This window comes from Mya arenaria, chromosome 14, assembly GCF_026914265.1.
Source record: "Mya arenaria isolate MELC-2E11 chromosome 14, ASM2691426v1".
NCBI lineage: Eukaryota > Metazoa > Mollusca > Bivalvia > Myida > Myidae > Mya > Mya arenaria.
In genome coordinates, this window is record NC_069135.1 from 29,496,684 (window position 1) to 29,512,861 (window position 16,178).

The following is a 16,178-nucleotide window of genomic DNA, read 5'->3' on the forward strand; positions in this document are numbered from 1 at the left end:
ATACATGATTATTTAACAAATTGGACTTGGATTCAACAAATAGATTTATAGTATTTTTATATATTATTCAAATAATGAAAAAAAAACCCACCACCAAACATTTAAGTATTCAAATATATTTAACCTAATGTAAACTGTATTGACTTTTTTACAGCCACTTTGACCTTCAGTATATTCAGTGGAAATGGAGATGGAAAGTTTGCCATAGACTACAGCTCAGGTGACATACAACTAGTAGACTCCCTGGACTACGAGACCGAATCTACATATACACTAGGCGTTTATGCAGTGGACAGACTAGCCCCATTTAGGACTGGTACAGCTACCGTCTCTGTCACTGTTACTGATGTCAATGATGTTGTACCAGTCTGCACAGCTTCATTGTATACAGGAACTGTGGCAGAAGATGCAGTTATTACATTTTCAGTGGCTAAGGTAGACTGTTCTGATGGAGATTCAACAGTAGGAAACACTATAAACTACTCCATAACATCAATACTCACTGAGTTTGTTGTTGATGCTAATTCTGGGGATGTAACAGTCAATGGAGCATTAGATATGGAGACTACAGAATCATATGATGTCATTGTACAAGCTAGTGATGGAACATTCACAACAAATGCTACAGTTAAGATATCTGTTACTAACATAAATGATAAAACACCACAGTTTAATCCATCGGGGCCATATACGACTACAATTACAGAAAATCTTGCCATAGGAAACACAGTATTTGATCTTGATGCCACAGATGCGGATATAACTGACACAACCTTTGTGTATCGTATAACAAATGGCAATGCAGATGGAAAATTTACTATTGGTACAACAAGTGGAATAATTCAGACCACAAAGACAATAGACAGAGATGATCCAATAACTGCATCTTACACTCTAACAATAGAGGTTGCAGATGGATCAGGTATTGGGGCCTTGACTGCGACTTCTAGCATTGTTATTAGTGTAACTGATGAAAATGACAACTGGCCAAGATGTGATGCTTCTGTTTATACAGCAACAGCATCAGAAGATGCATCAATAGGATTGAATCTTGTTTCTCCAACTTGTACGGATTTAGATGTTGTAGCATCTTCTACTCTGGTATACAGTATAAACAGTGGAAATGGAGAAAACAAATTCCAAATAAATGGTGGTACAGGTGTTATAAGTCTGCAAGCTTCGCTAGATTATGAAACAACATCAACTTACACACTTGTTGTCTTAGTGGATGATCAAGGCACCCCTTCAGCTAAAACAACTACTCTGACAATGGTTATTTATGTTGATCCAGTTAATGAACACACTCCTGCATTTACTGGTGAGCCATATGATGTTAGTGTGGATGAAAACAAAGCGAATGAATACCTAATTGTAATCATTGCAGCTACTGATGAAGACTTGGGTTCAAAACAGGGGACACTTAGGTATGGCATAAAATCTGGAAACACCGAAGGGAAGTTTTCTATTAATCCATCAACAGGGGCTATAGTTGTTGCAGGATCTTTGGACAGAGAGGCAACTGGTTCTTATGCTTTGACAGTTACTGCTGCAGATATGTTAGCTGGTGATGCGGATTCAAAAACTGTTGAGACCACCTTTACTGTTACCATTAATGACAAGAATGACAACTATCCTGAAATTAACCCCTCATCATACATTACAAATGTTAATGAAAATGCCGCCATAGGAGCAAATATAATTCAGTTAACAGCTACTGATGACGATGCTGGAATTGCTGGTACAACTGGGCTTCAGTATTCAATTACTGCTGGGAATACAGGAAATGTTTTTACTACAAGTGGTGCATGGATTACTTTAGCCGGAAATCTGGATGCCAATACTCGCTCTTTATACACTCTGACTGTAAAAGTTGCTGATCAAGGGTCACCTGTGCGGTCTGCCTCAACTTTAGTTACAATCGCAGTTGTGTCTATTAATGAACATAATCCAATATTTACTTCAACTCTTGATGTTTCTATATCTGAATCAACTGCTGTTGGAAGTAGCATAGATCAGATAGCTGCATCTGATGATGACACCGGTGTATTTGGAGTATTAAGGTACTACCTTATATTAGCAGTTGAGGGGAATATGGGGGATTTTTCTGTTGATCTCTTTGATGGAACAGTCAGAGTTGCCAATGCTTTGGACTATGACACCACACCAAATGTTTATAAGCTCCATATAGAAGTTGAAGACACCAAGACATCCACCTCTAACACAAACACTGCTACACAGACATACACAATTTCGCTGATAGATGAAAATGATCAAACACCAACATTTACCCAAAATACTTATTCATATTCTTTGGATGAAAATGTAGCCAATCCTACAGCAGTAAGAACAGTTACTGCTACTGACAGTGACTCTGGAGCAAATGGAAATGTAGTTTATTCCATAGTCTCTGGAAGTGGGAGATCATATTTCACGATTGATTCAATCACCGGCGAAATATCAACAGCAGCAGGTATTGACTATGAGTCATTAATTTCATTCGATTTAATAGTAGAGGCTAAGGATAGTGGAACCCCATCTCTGTCAGCTTCTTGTATAGTACGAATCAGTGTCAATGATCTTAATGACAATGCACCAGTGCTTCAAGCTGCCAATGTAGCAATCTCCATACCAGAAGATACAGGCATTGGAACAACTGTTGCTACCCTCATGGCAACTGATGATGACTCTAACCATAACAATAACAATGACATTACTTTCTCATTTGAATCTGCCTCTGGGAAGTTTGAAATTGTTGATAACAGTATCAGAGTTAAGGACACATTGGACAGAGAGACTCAAGCAAGGTTAGTATTTATCATCAAGTTTAATGTAAATAATGGTTATGCATTATACCATACAAATTGTGAGTATATTGGGTTTAAAATTCAGTTTAAAAAATACCATGATAGCAACAATAGTAATACATTATAGTGATTTCTTGAATAAAAGTTTCAGTAGGATTTCATTTCTTTTATACACCAACCCATATCCTTTTTTCATATTGGATAGTGAAAATACTGCACATACAACTGAAAAATTCATATCGCAATACTGTCAAATTACATAATTATTCTGTATCATGTAACATGGTAATGGCACTGAGTGCTACTTTTTATATGATGTATCTAATTCAATTTTTTTACTAGATTTATATATACATTGATTATAGAATACCCGGTAACAGCATAATAAATTATTTAAAGAAACTGTTCTGAAAGCATTTAATTGCTTGATTTTGTTTAAACTCAAGAAAATGGTTAATGTGACTTGGCAACTCATAAGAAATGCTATCTTCTATATTTAAAGACATTCAATAAGGTGATTGATTTATATTTATTTTCTGGATTGAATAATCCAGGAAATATTGTGGTAAAGCTAAATGCAGTTACTTAGGTTAAAAACTACAACAGTACATTATATTAAACATGGAGTAAAAGGAAGGATGCATATAATAAAAGGAAAATGATGACAGGATGTCTTTCTGACAACTTGGATCACAACTCGTTCATTGTATAATTAATTCAAGGTCTCTACAGATACATGATTATACACCAAACTTGATATGATACAGAAAGACAGAAAACCATCCTATTGTTACAATATCCTCAATATATCTAAGTTACATGGCATCATTTGCGAAATCTTTATTTTATAAAAATATAATTATAGACATATGCATTTTAATATTTTAACTTTCTGATTCAACTAAGTATGTGTGCTGTTTATAATTATGTTTGTGTTCTCAGTCAGTTTCAGTTGAGTGTTCGATTAGAGGCTATAAACAGGATTAATAATTGAATTTGGCTTGTCCCTGTATTTTTAATCATATTATTGTAAACAATTTGTCACTGAATTTTTTTCTTACTTTTATTTAATTTTAGCCACACATTAAAGGTGCTTGCTGTAGATGGAGGAACAACGCCACAACGAAACACAGCAACAGCAACATACACCATTGTTCTGTCTGACATCAATGATAATGATCCTCAGGTGCAAGGTGCCCCATATGATACATCTATACTTGAAGATACTGATGTGAACTTTATTGTGTTCACTGTGACAGCTACCGACGATGACATCAATGAGAATGCAGTGCTGGAATATGCAATCACTGCAGGAAATACAAATAATGATTTTGTGATGGATTCAGGATCAGGTATAATTCAAGTGAAGAATGAATTGGATAGAGAAAGAACTGATGTTTATTATCTGGAAGTAACCATCACTGATAATGGAGCTACTCCTAGATCAGCAATCCAGACTGCTACTGTAACAGTGATCGATGTCAATGACAATCCGCCTGTCTTTCAACCAGCTCCTATTACCACTTACCAATTCAGTGTGGCTGAAAATGTGAATGCTGGATCGTCTGTAGGCAAAGTGAGTGCTTCTGATTTAGATACAAACAATAATGCCCAAATACAATACTCCATTGCCTATTTTATCAGAGGTAACAGTTCACACTTTCGTCTTGATGCTGGTAGTGGAGATGTTGATGTTGCAAGAGCTTTGGACAGAGAGAAACAGGACTTGTATGTAATTGTGATAAGAGCGAGAGATTCTCCACCATCTGGTGACTATCTCACAGCTACTGCGACTGTGTCAATTACAATTTTAGATGTTAATGACAATGTGCCTTCATTTAGTCAGAATCTGTACTTTGCCAATGTGGTAGAAAACGACCCAGTTGGTACAAGCATTCTTACAATTGTTTTTGATGATATTGATATTGATATTAATGATGATATATCACTGTCGATTGCTGATACAATAGCTGACTACTACATAGCTGCGAATGAGTCATCCTTTTATTTGTATGTGAAAAATCCTATTGACAGAGAAGCGATAGAATTCTTGAACTTCAATCTTACAGCTACTGATGCAGGTGTACCACCCCTCTCATTCACAACACAAATTCAGATAACTGTTGGAGATGTAAATGACAATGCTCCAATCTTTTCCCCAGTGTTTTATAACAGTGAGATAGCGTACAATGACAAATGCCAAGTGACAGTTGCAGTCTTAACAGCAACAGACGCAGACCAAGGTTTAAATGCGGAGTTCTCCTTTTCTACGACATTGAATGACAACCCTCACTTGTTTGCTCTGAATTCAGCCACAGGTATGTCCTATTATTGCTTATCACAATGAGTACAAATAGATCTTATAGTTATTATCATGTTAACAGGAAATTTGACATCTGTGGCTTAAATGAGAACTATGCGGCTGGTAATGTGACACGTTTTAGGGTCCATATGAACCTTTTAGCTTCTTTTTGATGAATTATATATTTGTTATAATTCCAAAAAGTGATAGTTAAGATATGATACAATTCTGCTGGTTGCAGTTCTTATGTATGTTAATCTCCGCTAGACATATCAGTGGCCAATTGTGTGAAACTGGTCATTACCTACTATGATATAACATAAGATTTGAATTCTGGTATGCTGAAATTATTTTCCCTGACACTTCCTTTGATGTATGCCTCTATGTATACACATGTCTAAGGACATACCATTGGTATTTCAGGAGCAGTCACAATGATAGCAACTGCAACAGCTGATACAAAATACAAGGTTTTTGCACAAGCAACAGACTTCGGTAACCCTGCTCTGACATCAGTTACTGGGGCAACCATTCGAATAGACACCTATGATCCAGCAGCAGTTATTGTCAACTTTTTGGTGGACATCAGTGAGGCTGTATTCCTTGGTATGGAAGGGACATTCTTTAGCCAGCTGACCACAGTGTACCAACAGACATATTCCACATCTCAAGCAAAGAAATGGTGTATAACTGTGAGGGATACAGAGTATGTTGGATCTATTATAGCATTTTATTCAAATTTGTAACACTCAGAAAATAAGGTAATCCGTCCACCATTAATACAAAAATATTCTTTTGGTAAAGTTTCCTTTTAAAGCTACAAAATGTGAAGTTCGAATATTTTTAAGGTTTTCACTGAGAGCTTTTTTAAATGGATGATATGTTATTTATGAAACAAAGTAAATAAATTGCTATATAATCATAGTAAACTTTTTTTTATAGCAAGCCTTTTATTTATCATATGGTAATAGTAGCGTCATTATGGTAACGTTCACAATTGTAATCCATGACAAAAGAAATATTAAAAGTGAATCAATATAAATTAAACAGAGCACAAATCTTGATGTAAATCTTACACATCTATGTTACTTAATGTTGGATGGCTTATCTTTACTGGTAAGAGGGTCAAGTGTGTACTAATAAACCTGTATATTCTAAGTGAAAAATGTCTTTAAGTGACAATATAATGTGGTAACTAAGTGCATAACAAACTTTTGTTAGATTTGCTTTCTCTACCATTTAAAACTTAAGTTTTGATTTCACAGAATGTCATTTATTTTTTTGTAACTCATGCTTGTAGATTGCTTGCTGTTTATTAATACAGTCCATTTATGAACATTTTTTATTAACATAAATGAGTCAAGTACAATAAAGGACTGTGCCTTAACTTCCGCTGTAAGAATGCTTTCTTTTATTCCACAAGACTAGGTGAAGTATATTTGATTAGCAGTTTTACAAATTGTATAAAGTCACTGTTGGTTCCTTCTTCATGTTAGTACCATATACTCTTTTTCAGACAGATCACAGTACATGTGTATGTGGTAAAGGATGACACTTCAGATGAACTATCAGAAATAAACAATGTGAAGAGATTTCTGACAGTAGATGAGGCCTTTGATATAGCAGCCTATGACAGCAGTGGGGTGCCAGCAACTGCCATCAAAGGTATGAAAGATTGTAAGATTTGTAGTATGCTAAAAAGATGTATTCGGATATCTTGTACATGTGGTCTTGGCTTCTATTTATTATAATACAATTGAGCCCCGTTGGCTTGAACTCGATTGGCTCGATTTCTCGTTGGCTCGAAATAGATGGTAAGGACCAATTTCTTTTACTGAATGTAAGCTTTCCCGCTAAACACTAATTTGAAGTATTTTTGCCGGTCCCTGGGATTTCGAGCCAACTGTATTTCTTTTAAATGGTAATGTTGTTGATGAGCAAAACTAGCTTGGTGTACCATTGCTTTTATAATGAATGGCTCAGTATTTTTATGCCCCCGAAGGTAGGCATATTAAAATCCCACCGTCCATCCGTCAGTCCAGACTTCCGTCCGTCCGTGTGTCCGGCTCAATAACTCGTGTCCGGGCTGTAACTCTCCCTTGTATGGATAGATTTTAAAATAACTTGCCACATGTGTTCCACATAACAAGACAACGTGTTGCATGCAAGACCTGTGTCCCTACCTCTAAGGTCAAGGTCACACTTAGGTGTTTATTTACAATGGAATGCTGCATATATAAAGACATAGAGTATAGGTTGTCGTGTCCGGGCTGTGACTTTCTCTTGTATGGACAGATTTTAAAATGACTTGCCACATGTGTCCGACATACCAAGACGACGTGTCGTGTGCAAGACCTGTGTCCCTACCTCTAAGGTCAAGGTCACACTTAAGTGTTTATTCACAATGGAATGCTGCATATATAAGGACATAGAGTATAGGTTGTCGTGTCCAGGCTGTAATTTCTCCTTGTATGGACAGATTTTAAAATAACTTGCCACATGTGTTCCACATACCAAGACGACGTGTCGCGTGCAATACCTGTGTCCCTACCTCTAAGGTCAAGGTCACACTTAGGTGTTTATTCACAACGGAGTGCTGCATATATAAGGACATAGAGTATAGGTTGTCGTGTCCAGGCTGTAATTTCTCCTTGTATGGACAGATTTTAAAATAACTTGCCACATGTGTTCCACAAACCAAGACGACGTGTCGCGTGCAAGACCTGTGTCCCTACCTCTAAGGTCAAGGTCACACTTAGGTGTTTATTCACAACGAAGTGCTGTATATAAGGGCATAGAGTATAGGTTGTCGTGTCCGGGCTGTAACTTTCCCTTGTATGGACAGATTTTAAAATAACTTGCCACATGTGTTCCACATAACAAGTCAACGTGTCGCATGCAAGACCTGTGTCCCTACCTCTAAGGTCAAGGTCACACTTAGGTGTTTATTCACAATGGAATGCTGCATATATAAGGACATAGAGTATAGGTTGTCCTGTCCGGGCTGTAACTCTCCCTTGTATGGACAGATTTTAAAATAACTTGCCACATGTGTTCCACATAAAAAGACAATGTGTCGCATGCAAGACCTGTGTCCCTACCTCTAAGGTCAAGGTCACACTTAGGTGTTTATTCACAATGGAATGCTGCATATATAAGGACATAGAGTATAGGTTGTCGTGTCCGGGCTGTAACTTTCTCTTGTATGGACAGATTTTAAAATAACTTGCCACATGTGTCCGACATACCAAGACGACATGTCACATGCAAGACCCATGTCCCTACCTCTAAGTTCAAGGTCATACTTAGTGTTTATTCACAATGGAATGCTGTTTGTAAGGACATAACAGTGTAGGTTGTCAAGTATGGATGGTATTTTTTTATGTTTAGAGGCAATTTAAAATAACTTGCTATATGTATTTGACCCGTAAAGGCAAGATCAACGTTTCATGTACTGACCTTGTTCATAGGTCAATGTCACATTCGGGGGCATTCGTCACATACTGTGACAGCTCTTGTTGGAAATGTTTTTAACGTAAAGCTACTGCATGGTATACTCATAGAAGGTAGGATAAAGAAAAGTTTGAATGATATTTGTATGAGAGCAAGAGCATTGCTTTTGGGTTCGGCAAGATTGTGTTAGTAAAATTTTTGCAAAATGGCAACAATATTTCAGGATCTGCTTGGACAGTCTTCAACATCCAGAAAATCGAGAAATATGTTCCAGATGAGGAGGTATCGACTCCATGGATTAAAACAAATGATGGAATTATAGCCATTAGCTTCATTGTTGGAATTATCATCATACTGGCTATAACTATCCCATTTTTAGTGTTCTACAAGATAAGAAATCCAAGGTAGGTCCTGCTTGCTGTTGCAAAATGGATTTTGAGGAGTTAAGATATTGCTATAGGGATATAGTTATATGTTCTATTAATTCATGATTAAATGGCAATGTTGTTCAATTGCATAAGTGGTTAGGGTGTCTGCCTACAGAGATGGAGGTTGAGGGTTTGAGCTCCACATGAGGCTTGTTGCAATATGGCTGGTTTCTGATCCAGCAGCTAGTTGAATAATAACTGCCTTCCTGTCAAGCACTTGATAAATAGAATAGGAATTGGGTGTAAAGATGTCTTTAATCAAGGTGTCTCATAAGTCCAGCATACTGAACCTTAATGCAGAGGGGTGACTATAATAAGCAGACACTTTACTTTGTATGAAAAAAAATGAAATAAGTAAGGGACTTGGCATAGCAGAATAATGTTAAGAGTAACATAAGGCGTTTTACGGAATATATTATATTCAATAAGAACCTTTTAATTAATGCGTAAAGATTAATAGTATTTTAATCAATTTATAATGAACAAATCATTGTGTAATGAATGTATACAAAAATTGTTCAAAGTCATAAATTATTATAAATATAAAAAATAATTTTCAACGTTAAATGGGATTTTGTTAACATAAAAGAGTTCAAGCAAGATTATTATTTCGCAGTCCACGAAGGAATCGTGTACAAGTCACTGACGATGATGATAGAATGCCGGCCAAAAACCAGTTTGCTAGCAAAAATAATACCCTGCACAGTGAGTAGTCAATCGTTGTTGTTCTCCTCTTCCCTAAAAATGTTTTATGTTCTCATGTTTTAAGTACATGTATGCAACAAAGTTAGTATTATATGTGACCTAAGCGGAAAACTATGGAACACATATTAAGCCAAAACCTAAATATACTTATTTATGAAAACTACTATCATGTGAACATCACTTTTAAAATGTTTAATTTATAAAACATTGTGCTGCTTGTTTACATTGTAAATGTTAACAACTTGTGAACTGGATTGTTGTTTATTTCCAAATCTTTATTTCTCTAAAATTTTAATGGATACACAATCATGTGATCTGAGGGACTTTCACAAATTCTGAGAGAACTGATTCAGTTTTGCTTATTTAATCTACATATACCAACACTTTTCAAATAAGTTCACATTTAAAAGTTAACAATGATGATGTTAACAACATTGTTAACTAAAATAAATTTCTAAACAATCAACTCATTGTTATATTTGATATCAAAGATGTATTCATATTTTATGTGAAACATATTTCAGCCTTTTATCAACAGAAAATGTTTAATCGTAAGTTCTTTCCGATTGCTTGAAATGCAGAAGAATATCTTGCTTTATATCGATTTCGTATGCGCTAGTACACTCATGAGACATATATAAATGGCAGGCAAAGAGTATTCATCAAATCATACAGCATTATTTGTGTTACTAAATTATGTCAAACAGTATTTCTTTCATTTTAGACTCTCTTAATTTCAAACAGTCTTTTGATCATAAAAACATTAATAGTTGACTTGAAGATTTAGGAGAAAACAACAAAAGTAAGATTTAAATATCTTTTTAACTTTTGCAGGGTAACATTGCTTATTTTGCCCGAAGGTTTCTACTAGGAAGCTTTATCCAATTTAAACTCAATACAGTTAACATTGAGGTATTGTCATAGCCTTGGTGTTGGTGGCATCATCAGCACAGACGTTGTGCATTTTTTAAACTTGACCTTAACTCAACAACTGCTAAAGTAAGTCACTTGTTATGTAACCTGTGGCAAAATGCACGTGTGTACTGGTACCCATAAGCCACAACTCTGGCTTAATATAAGTGCACTTGTTATTTTTTATCAATAACCTAAAAATATAACTAAGAGCGTTGGCATTGTATTTCCGTCCTCATAGTTTAGCTTTTGTGAGAATTGTGCACCCTTTTTCAACCATAATGCATGCCATCATACTTTTTCTGCATGCTTTCAATATTCAACATTTCAGTGTTCTGCCTCCTAATATACTGTAATATTATATCCGTATTAATTGGCAGACCTTTTTGTTTGTGTGTTGTTTGTGTGTTGTTTGTGTGTCATCGGTAAGAAAAGTGCTATATGTTTGTAATAAGTTATATATACCTGTATATTTTTGTAATACTGAGCAGAACATGTAGTAAAAATTGACCACATGATTGTGTTTAAAAGAGTTTATATTATTTTAAGTGAAGAAGTCTTTAACAAGTGTTTAAGTATAAATAATAATGATTGAATGCTTGAATAATAATTACTTCTATTTCCAGCACAACCTGATGACTCCATGTTTAAAGGATATGACAAGAGCCACCCTACTCCCGCTGTGATATCTCTTCCCATGCCTAGTGCTGTAAGTGAATTTCATTAAAAAGTGTTATTTTGAATGCTTATTTAATTGATTTATAGGTTTTGAGTCCAGATATTGTCCTGGTCTCTGTGTTATCATTGGTGATGGTATAATGGCTGCTATAACTTTCAAACATGTAGGATTTGAATCTATGACCATATGCTTATATTGAGCATTTAGTCACATAACACTGGTGAACACTTTTGATGAGTTATGCCCCTTAAATGGTCAAGTGTTGATTTGCATTAAAATGCAAGACCAGAGCAGAGAGAAAACCTGTTGCCAGTGTTCATGACTTTTGTGTATCCTTTTATTGTGTCACCTGGGGGTCATGGCATTGTCATCATCATCATCATCATCATCATCATCATCATCATCATCATCATCATCATCATCATCAATGTCGTCTTCTGCCGCATCATGTTTTGTTTGAGATCCATTACTTTTTAAAGACTTGTTCAATATTTTAGGCACATTCATCAGGGTCAGTAGATGAGCCCTATTGATTTTGGAATCAGTAAGGTCAAGATTGTGGTGAACCCTACAAGAATTACGGTTGGGATTAACTACTTTAGAATGACTTAAACAAGTCAAGTTCTTAAACATATTTGTTCAGATAAAAATTTGAATATTTATTACATAATATCATTTGCAGACAAAGAGGGTTCCAACGCAAATTAACAATAGGAATGAAACGGAACCTGTAAAAGACATCAACCTTTGGCTGGGCAATGACAATATAGGACCAACCCTACTTAAAAAACCTGAAAAGCTTCGATCTGACAGTCCCATACCCACAGAACCGGAAAATTACCCCCCTCGACGTCTGCCCCCAGTAAGAAAACACCCTGCGCCTAACCAAAGGGGTCCCAAATCCGAGGTATCCCCGATGGAGTCGTTCCAGGATTCTATAAACGAGAGTGGACCAAACATGCCCAGGGACAATACCAACTACCTTGTTATGAATAGGGAGTTTGATGGCCGTGCAATTGACCCAGGTAAGAAATGATCAATCCATAGAGAAGAAGTTGCAATACACTGTGTATAAAAAGAAAATTATGAAATTTTATACGTAGCAAAATGTTCATGTAAAAGTTGCGTATAGTTTTTAAATTGTTTGTGATATTTCACTAGATTATTTCACCTTAACTTCACAACAAGTGTGGAGAATATCATTTTCAAAGGCACAAATAGTCAGGAATTATCCTCTTAAATGGACAAATAGTTTGGAGAATATTCTTTTCAACAGCACAAATAGTCAGGAAATGTCCTTTTCAACAGCACAAATAGTCAGGAAATGTCCTTTTCAACAGCACAAATAGTCAGGAAATGTCCTTTTCAACAGCACAAATAGTCAGGAAATGTCCTTTTCAACAGCACAAATAGTAAGGAAATGTCCTTTTCAACGGCACAAATAGTCAGGAAATGTCCTTTTCAACAGCACAAATAGTCAGGAAATGTCCTTTTCAACAGCACAAATAGTCAGGAAATGTCCTTTTCAACAGCACAAATAGTCAGGAAATGTCCTTTTCAACAGCACAAATAGTCAGGAAATATCCTTTTCAACAGCACAAATAGTCAGGAAATATCCTTTTCAACAGCACAAATAGTCAGGAAATATCCTTTTCAACAGCACAAATAGTCAGGAAATATCCTTTTCAACAGCACAAATAGTCAGGAAATGTCCTTTTCAACAGCACAAATAGTCAGGAAATATCCTTTTCAACAGCACAAATAGTCAGGAAATGTCCTTTTCAACAGCACAAATAGTCAGGAAATATCCTTTTCAACAGCACAAATAGTCAGGAAATGTCCTTTTCAACAGCACAAATAGTCAGGAAATATCCTTTTCAACAGCACAAATAGTCAGGAAATGTCCTTTTCAACAGCACAAATAGTCAGGAAATGTCCTTTTCAACAGCACAAATAGTCAGGAAATGTCCTTTTCATCAACACAAATAGTCAGGAAATATCCTTTTCAACAGCACAAATAGTCAGGAAATATCCTTTTCGAAGGCACAAATAGTCTGAAGAATATCTTTTTCAACGGCACAAATATTCTGGAAATATCCTTTTTCAACGGCACAAATATTCTGGAAATATCCTTTTTCAACGGCACAAATATTCTGGAAATATCCTTTTTCAACGGCACAAATATTCTGGAAATATCCTTTTTCAACGGCACAAATAGCCTGGAGAATATCCTTTTTAACGGTACAGAAAGTCAGGAAATATCCTTTTCAACGGCAAAAAATAGTCAGGAAATATCCTTTTCAACAACACAAATAGTCAGGAAATATCCTTTTCAACAGCAAAAATAGTCAGAAAATATCCTTTTCAACGGCATAAAAAGTCAGGAAATATCCTTTTCATCGGCACAAATAGACTGAAGGATATCCTTTTCGAAGGCACAAATAGTCTGACGAATATCTTTTTCAACGGCACAAATATTCTGGAAATATCCTTTTTCAACAGCACAAATAGCCTGTGGAATATCCTTTGTAACGGCACAAAAAGTCTGGAAATATCATTTGCAACGGCACAAATAGTCTGGAGAATATCCTTTTCAACGGCACAAATAGTCTGGAGAATATTTTTTTGCAACGGCCAAATAGTCCGGAGAATTATCCTTTTCAGTGGCACAAATTGTCCGGAGAATTATCCTTTTCAGTTGCACAAATAGTCCGGAGAATATCCTTTTCAACGACACAAATAGTCCGGAGAATATCATTTTCAGCAGCACAAATAGTCCGGAGAATATCCTTTTCACCGGCACAAATAGTCTGGAGAATATCCTTTTCACCAGCACAAATAGTCTGGAGAATATCCTTTTCAACAAACAGGACACAATCTGCACAATCTTTTATTTTGAAAAATAAATCTATTAAAAAACAATTCATTTTGTTGCTGCAAAAAGCCAAAAAGAAAACATTTTAAGCTTTATCAGTCTCGAGCAAAAATAATTTTGAATTCTGTTAAGGCCTCATTTCGTCACCGTTCATGCCATGAATATCGTACAACGGGCATATGTTTTCAACAACATAAAACATAGCTGAAAAAGGTCTGGAAAACATCATGCTATAGCTCATATATAATTAGAATACAACCTACATATACAGCCAATAAAATTGCAGATAGGTGATTAAGTACTAGGCTTAATCATGAAGAATTCCAACTTTCGCAGGTGTTTTAAGGTCTTCACACTGCCACTCATCGGATACACAATCCTGGCATCAGATTTTGTGTTGGCAATGTGTCAGCCAATGAGGTTGTATTCTAAGTCAGTTAGATGGCCTGAATTAAAATCTAAATGATTAAAAAAGGGCTTGTTTGCTAAGCTCAATCAACCCATTCTTAATCATTTAGATTTTAATTCATGCCATCTAACTATAGTGTGTCCTGTGTGTCTAACTATTTCGCTACAATTTTCCAATTACATATTGCATTGCTAATGTACCCAGAGTTGCATTGTAAAGTACTGCGGAGAGTCACCTGACCAAAATCTGTATTCAATTTTGCATCAACTTGTAAGATCTTGTCGAGGTTCAACGGTAAAAAATATATGTACAATTATAAAGCTTAATTTTTTCCTATGATATACGGACCCCCTCTAATTAATAAATAAAAATTTCAGTTTCTGGGAGACTATACGAGTACAACACACGGACAAATGAACGACGATGGGTGAACACCCCAGATGGTCAGCAGGTGAAACTGACCAGAGATGACAATTGATGACCACAGAGGGATGACTGCAGAGGTCATCTTGGAAAATGTTCAACTTAGTTAATAAATTATGACTATTGAGGATCATTAATACGGTCATTTCAGAAATAAAAACCATCTTCCCATGTGAAGACAATAGATCAGGTGATTTTAAACTTCATTCAATTTTTGTCTTTTCGTCATTTTTAAACATTATTTGAGCCATGTAACTTTGAATGCCTTAGTTTCAATGTTCCTTGCATATATATATGTGATTACATGATGTATGATACATGTTTTGTGTTTGTTACTAGTACCATACTGGCGAACATTTTCTTTAGTTTCATTTTCTTGTTAATTTTTCATTTAAGAACGATAGGACAATAGGCAGATATACCATCGTGCAATAAGTACCGTGTAGATAAATTATAACAAACTATCAATATACACAGCTGACTTATTGCATGATAAGCCTCACAGAATGATGCAAAAAAATAACTATGACCAACCTGCATGATTGTAATGATTCATATCTCGCGCATCGCGACTCAGTGCAGAAACTTTTACCCAATCTGAATGTTTTACTATTATAAATTATTATCTTCTTACTAAATTACTCCAGCTAGATATACATGTATCAGGTATTGGAATGAACTATTACAAGGTACAAATTTTGTTTAATTGTATTGTGTTACGGTTGTGTTCGCCTGGAAATAGAATGTCATTTAGAAACTCAAATCTTGTAAGGCTTGTACAGCATGTTTCCTGTTTTTCGATCATGTTTTAAAATACACATGTGCCATGACTTGTTGAATGTACCAGTATGTTATTTGCTGATGTTCATAATTAATTGTCTGTGATAACTAAATAATGTGATACTTTACAAATAAAGGCTTTCCATAGATTACTATTGTATTTATTGGACACAGGAGAAAGTCTGTCTATTTGACTGAGACACAAGGACATATAAAGAGGCAAGTTTATATTTGCTCATTTTTGGTTGGGCAAATGCACAATAAACAAAAGATGTTTTACAAACATTATAATTTTTATGCACCCTAAGGATGAGCACCAAAAATGTCAAAAATATGTGCGATATTGAAAATAGGTATTTATAGAAAGAGTAAATTGCTTCGAAATGCTCTCAATGCAGAACCATTTCC

General features: G+C 35.5%; 1 protein-coding gene across 2 annotated transcripts in view; it reads left to right on the forward strand.

Annotated features, from left to right (window-relative positions):
• LOC128217885 (protocadherin Fat 4-like) overlaps positions 1-16,178 on the forward strand; it is a 52,378-nt gene extending 36,200 nt beyond the window's left edge. The window contains exons 25-34 of one of the 2 annotated variants that reach the window (XM_052925319.1): positions 155-2,804; positions 3,882-5,122; positions 5,530-5,812; positions 6,623-6,771; positions 8,783-8,963; positions 9,604-9,692; positions 10,217-10,243; positions 11,231-11,313; positions 11,966-12,308; positions 14,945-16,178. In XM_052925319.1, coding sequence (XP_052781279.1) covers positions 155-2,804; positions 3,882-5,122; positions 5,530-5,812; positions 6,623-6,771; positions 8,783-8,963; positions 9,604-9,692; positions 10,217-10,243; positions 11,231-11,313; positions 11,966-12,308; positions 14,945-15,045 — 5,147 coding nt within the window. In that variant the 3' untranslated portion in view covers positions 15,046-16,178. The remainder of the gene's footprint in view (positions 1-154; positions 2,805-3,881; positions 5,123-5,529; positions 5,813-6,622; positions 6,772-8,782; positions 8,964-9,603; positions 9,693-10,216; positions 10,244-11,230; positions 11,314-11,965; positions 12,309-14,944) is intronic. The other variant, XM_052925318.1, reaches the window with a different exon arrangement.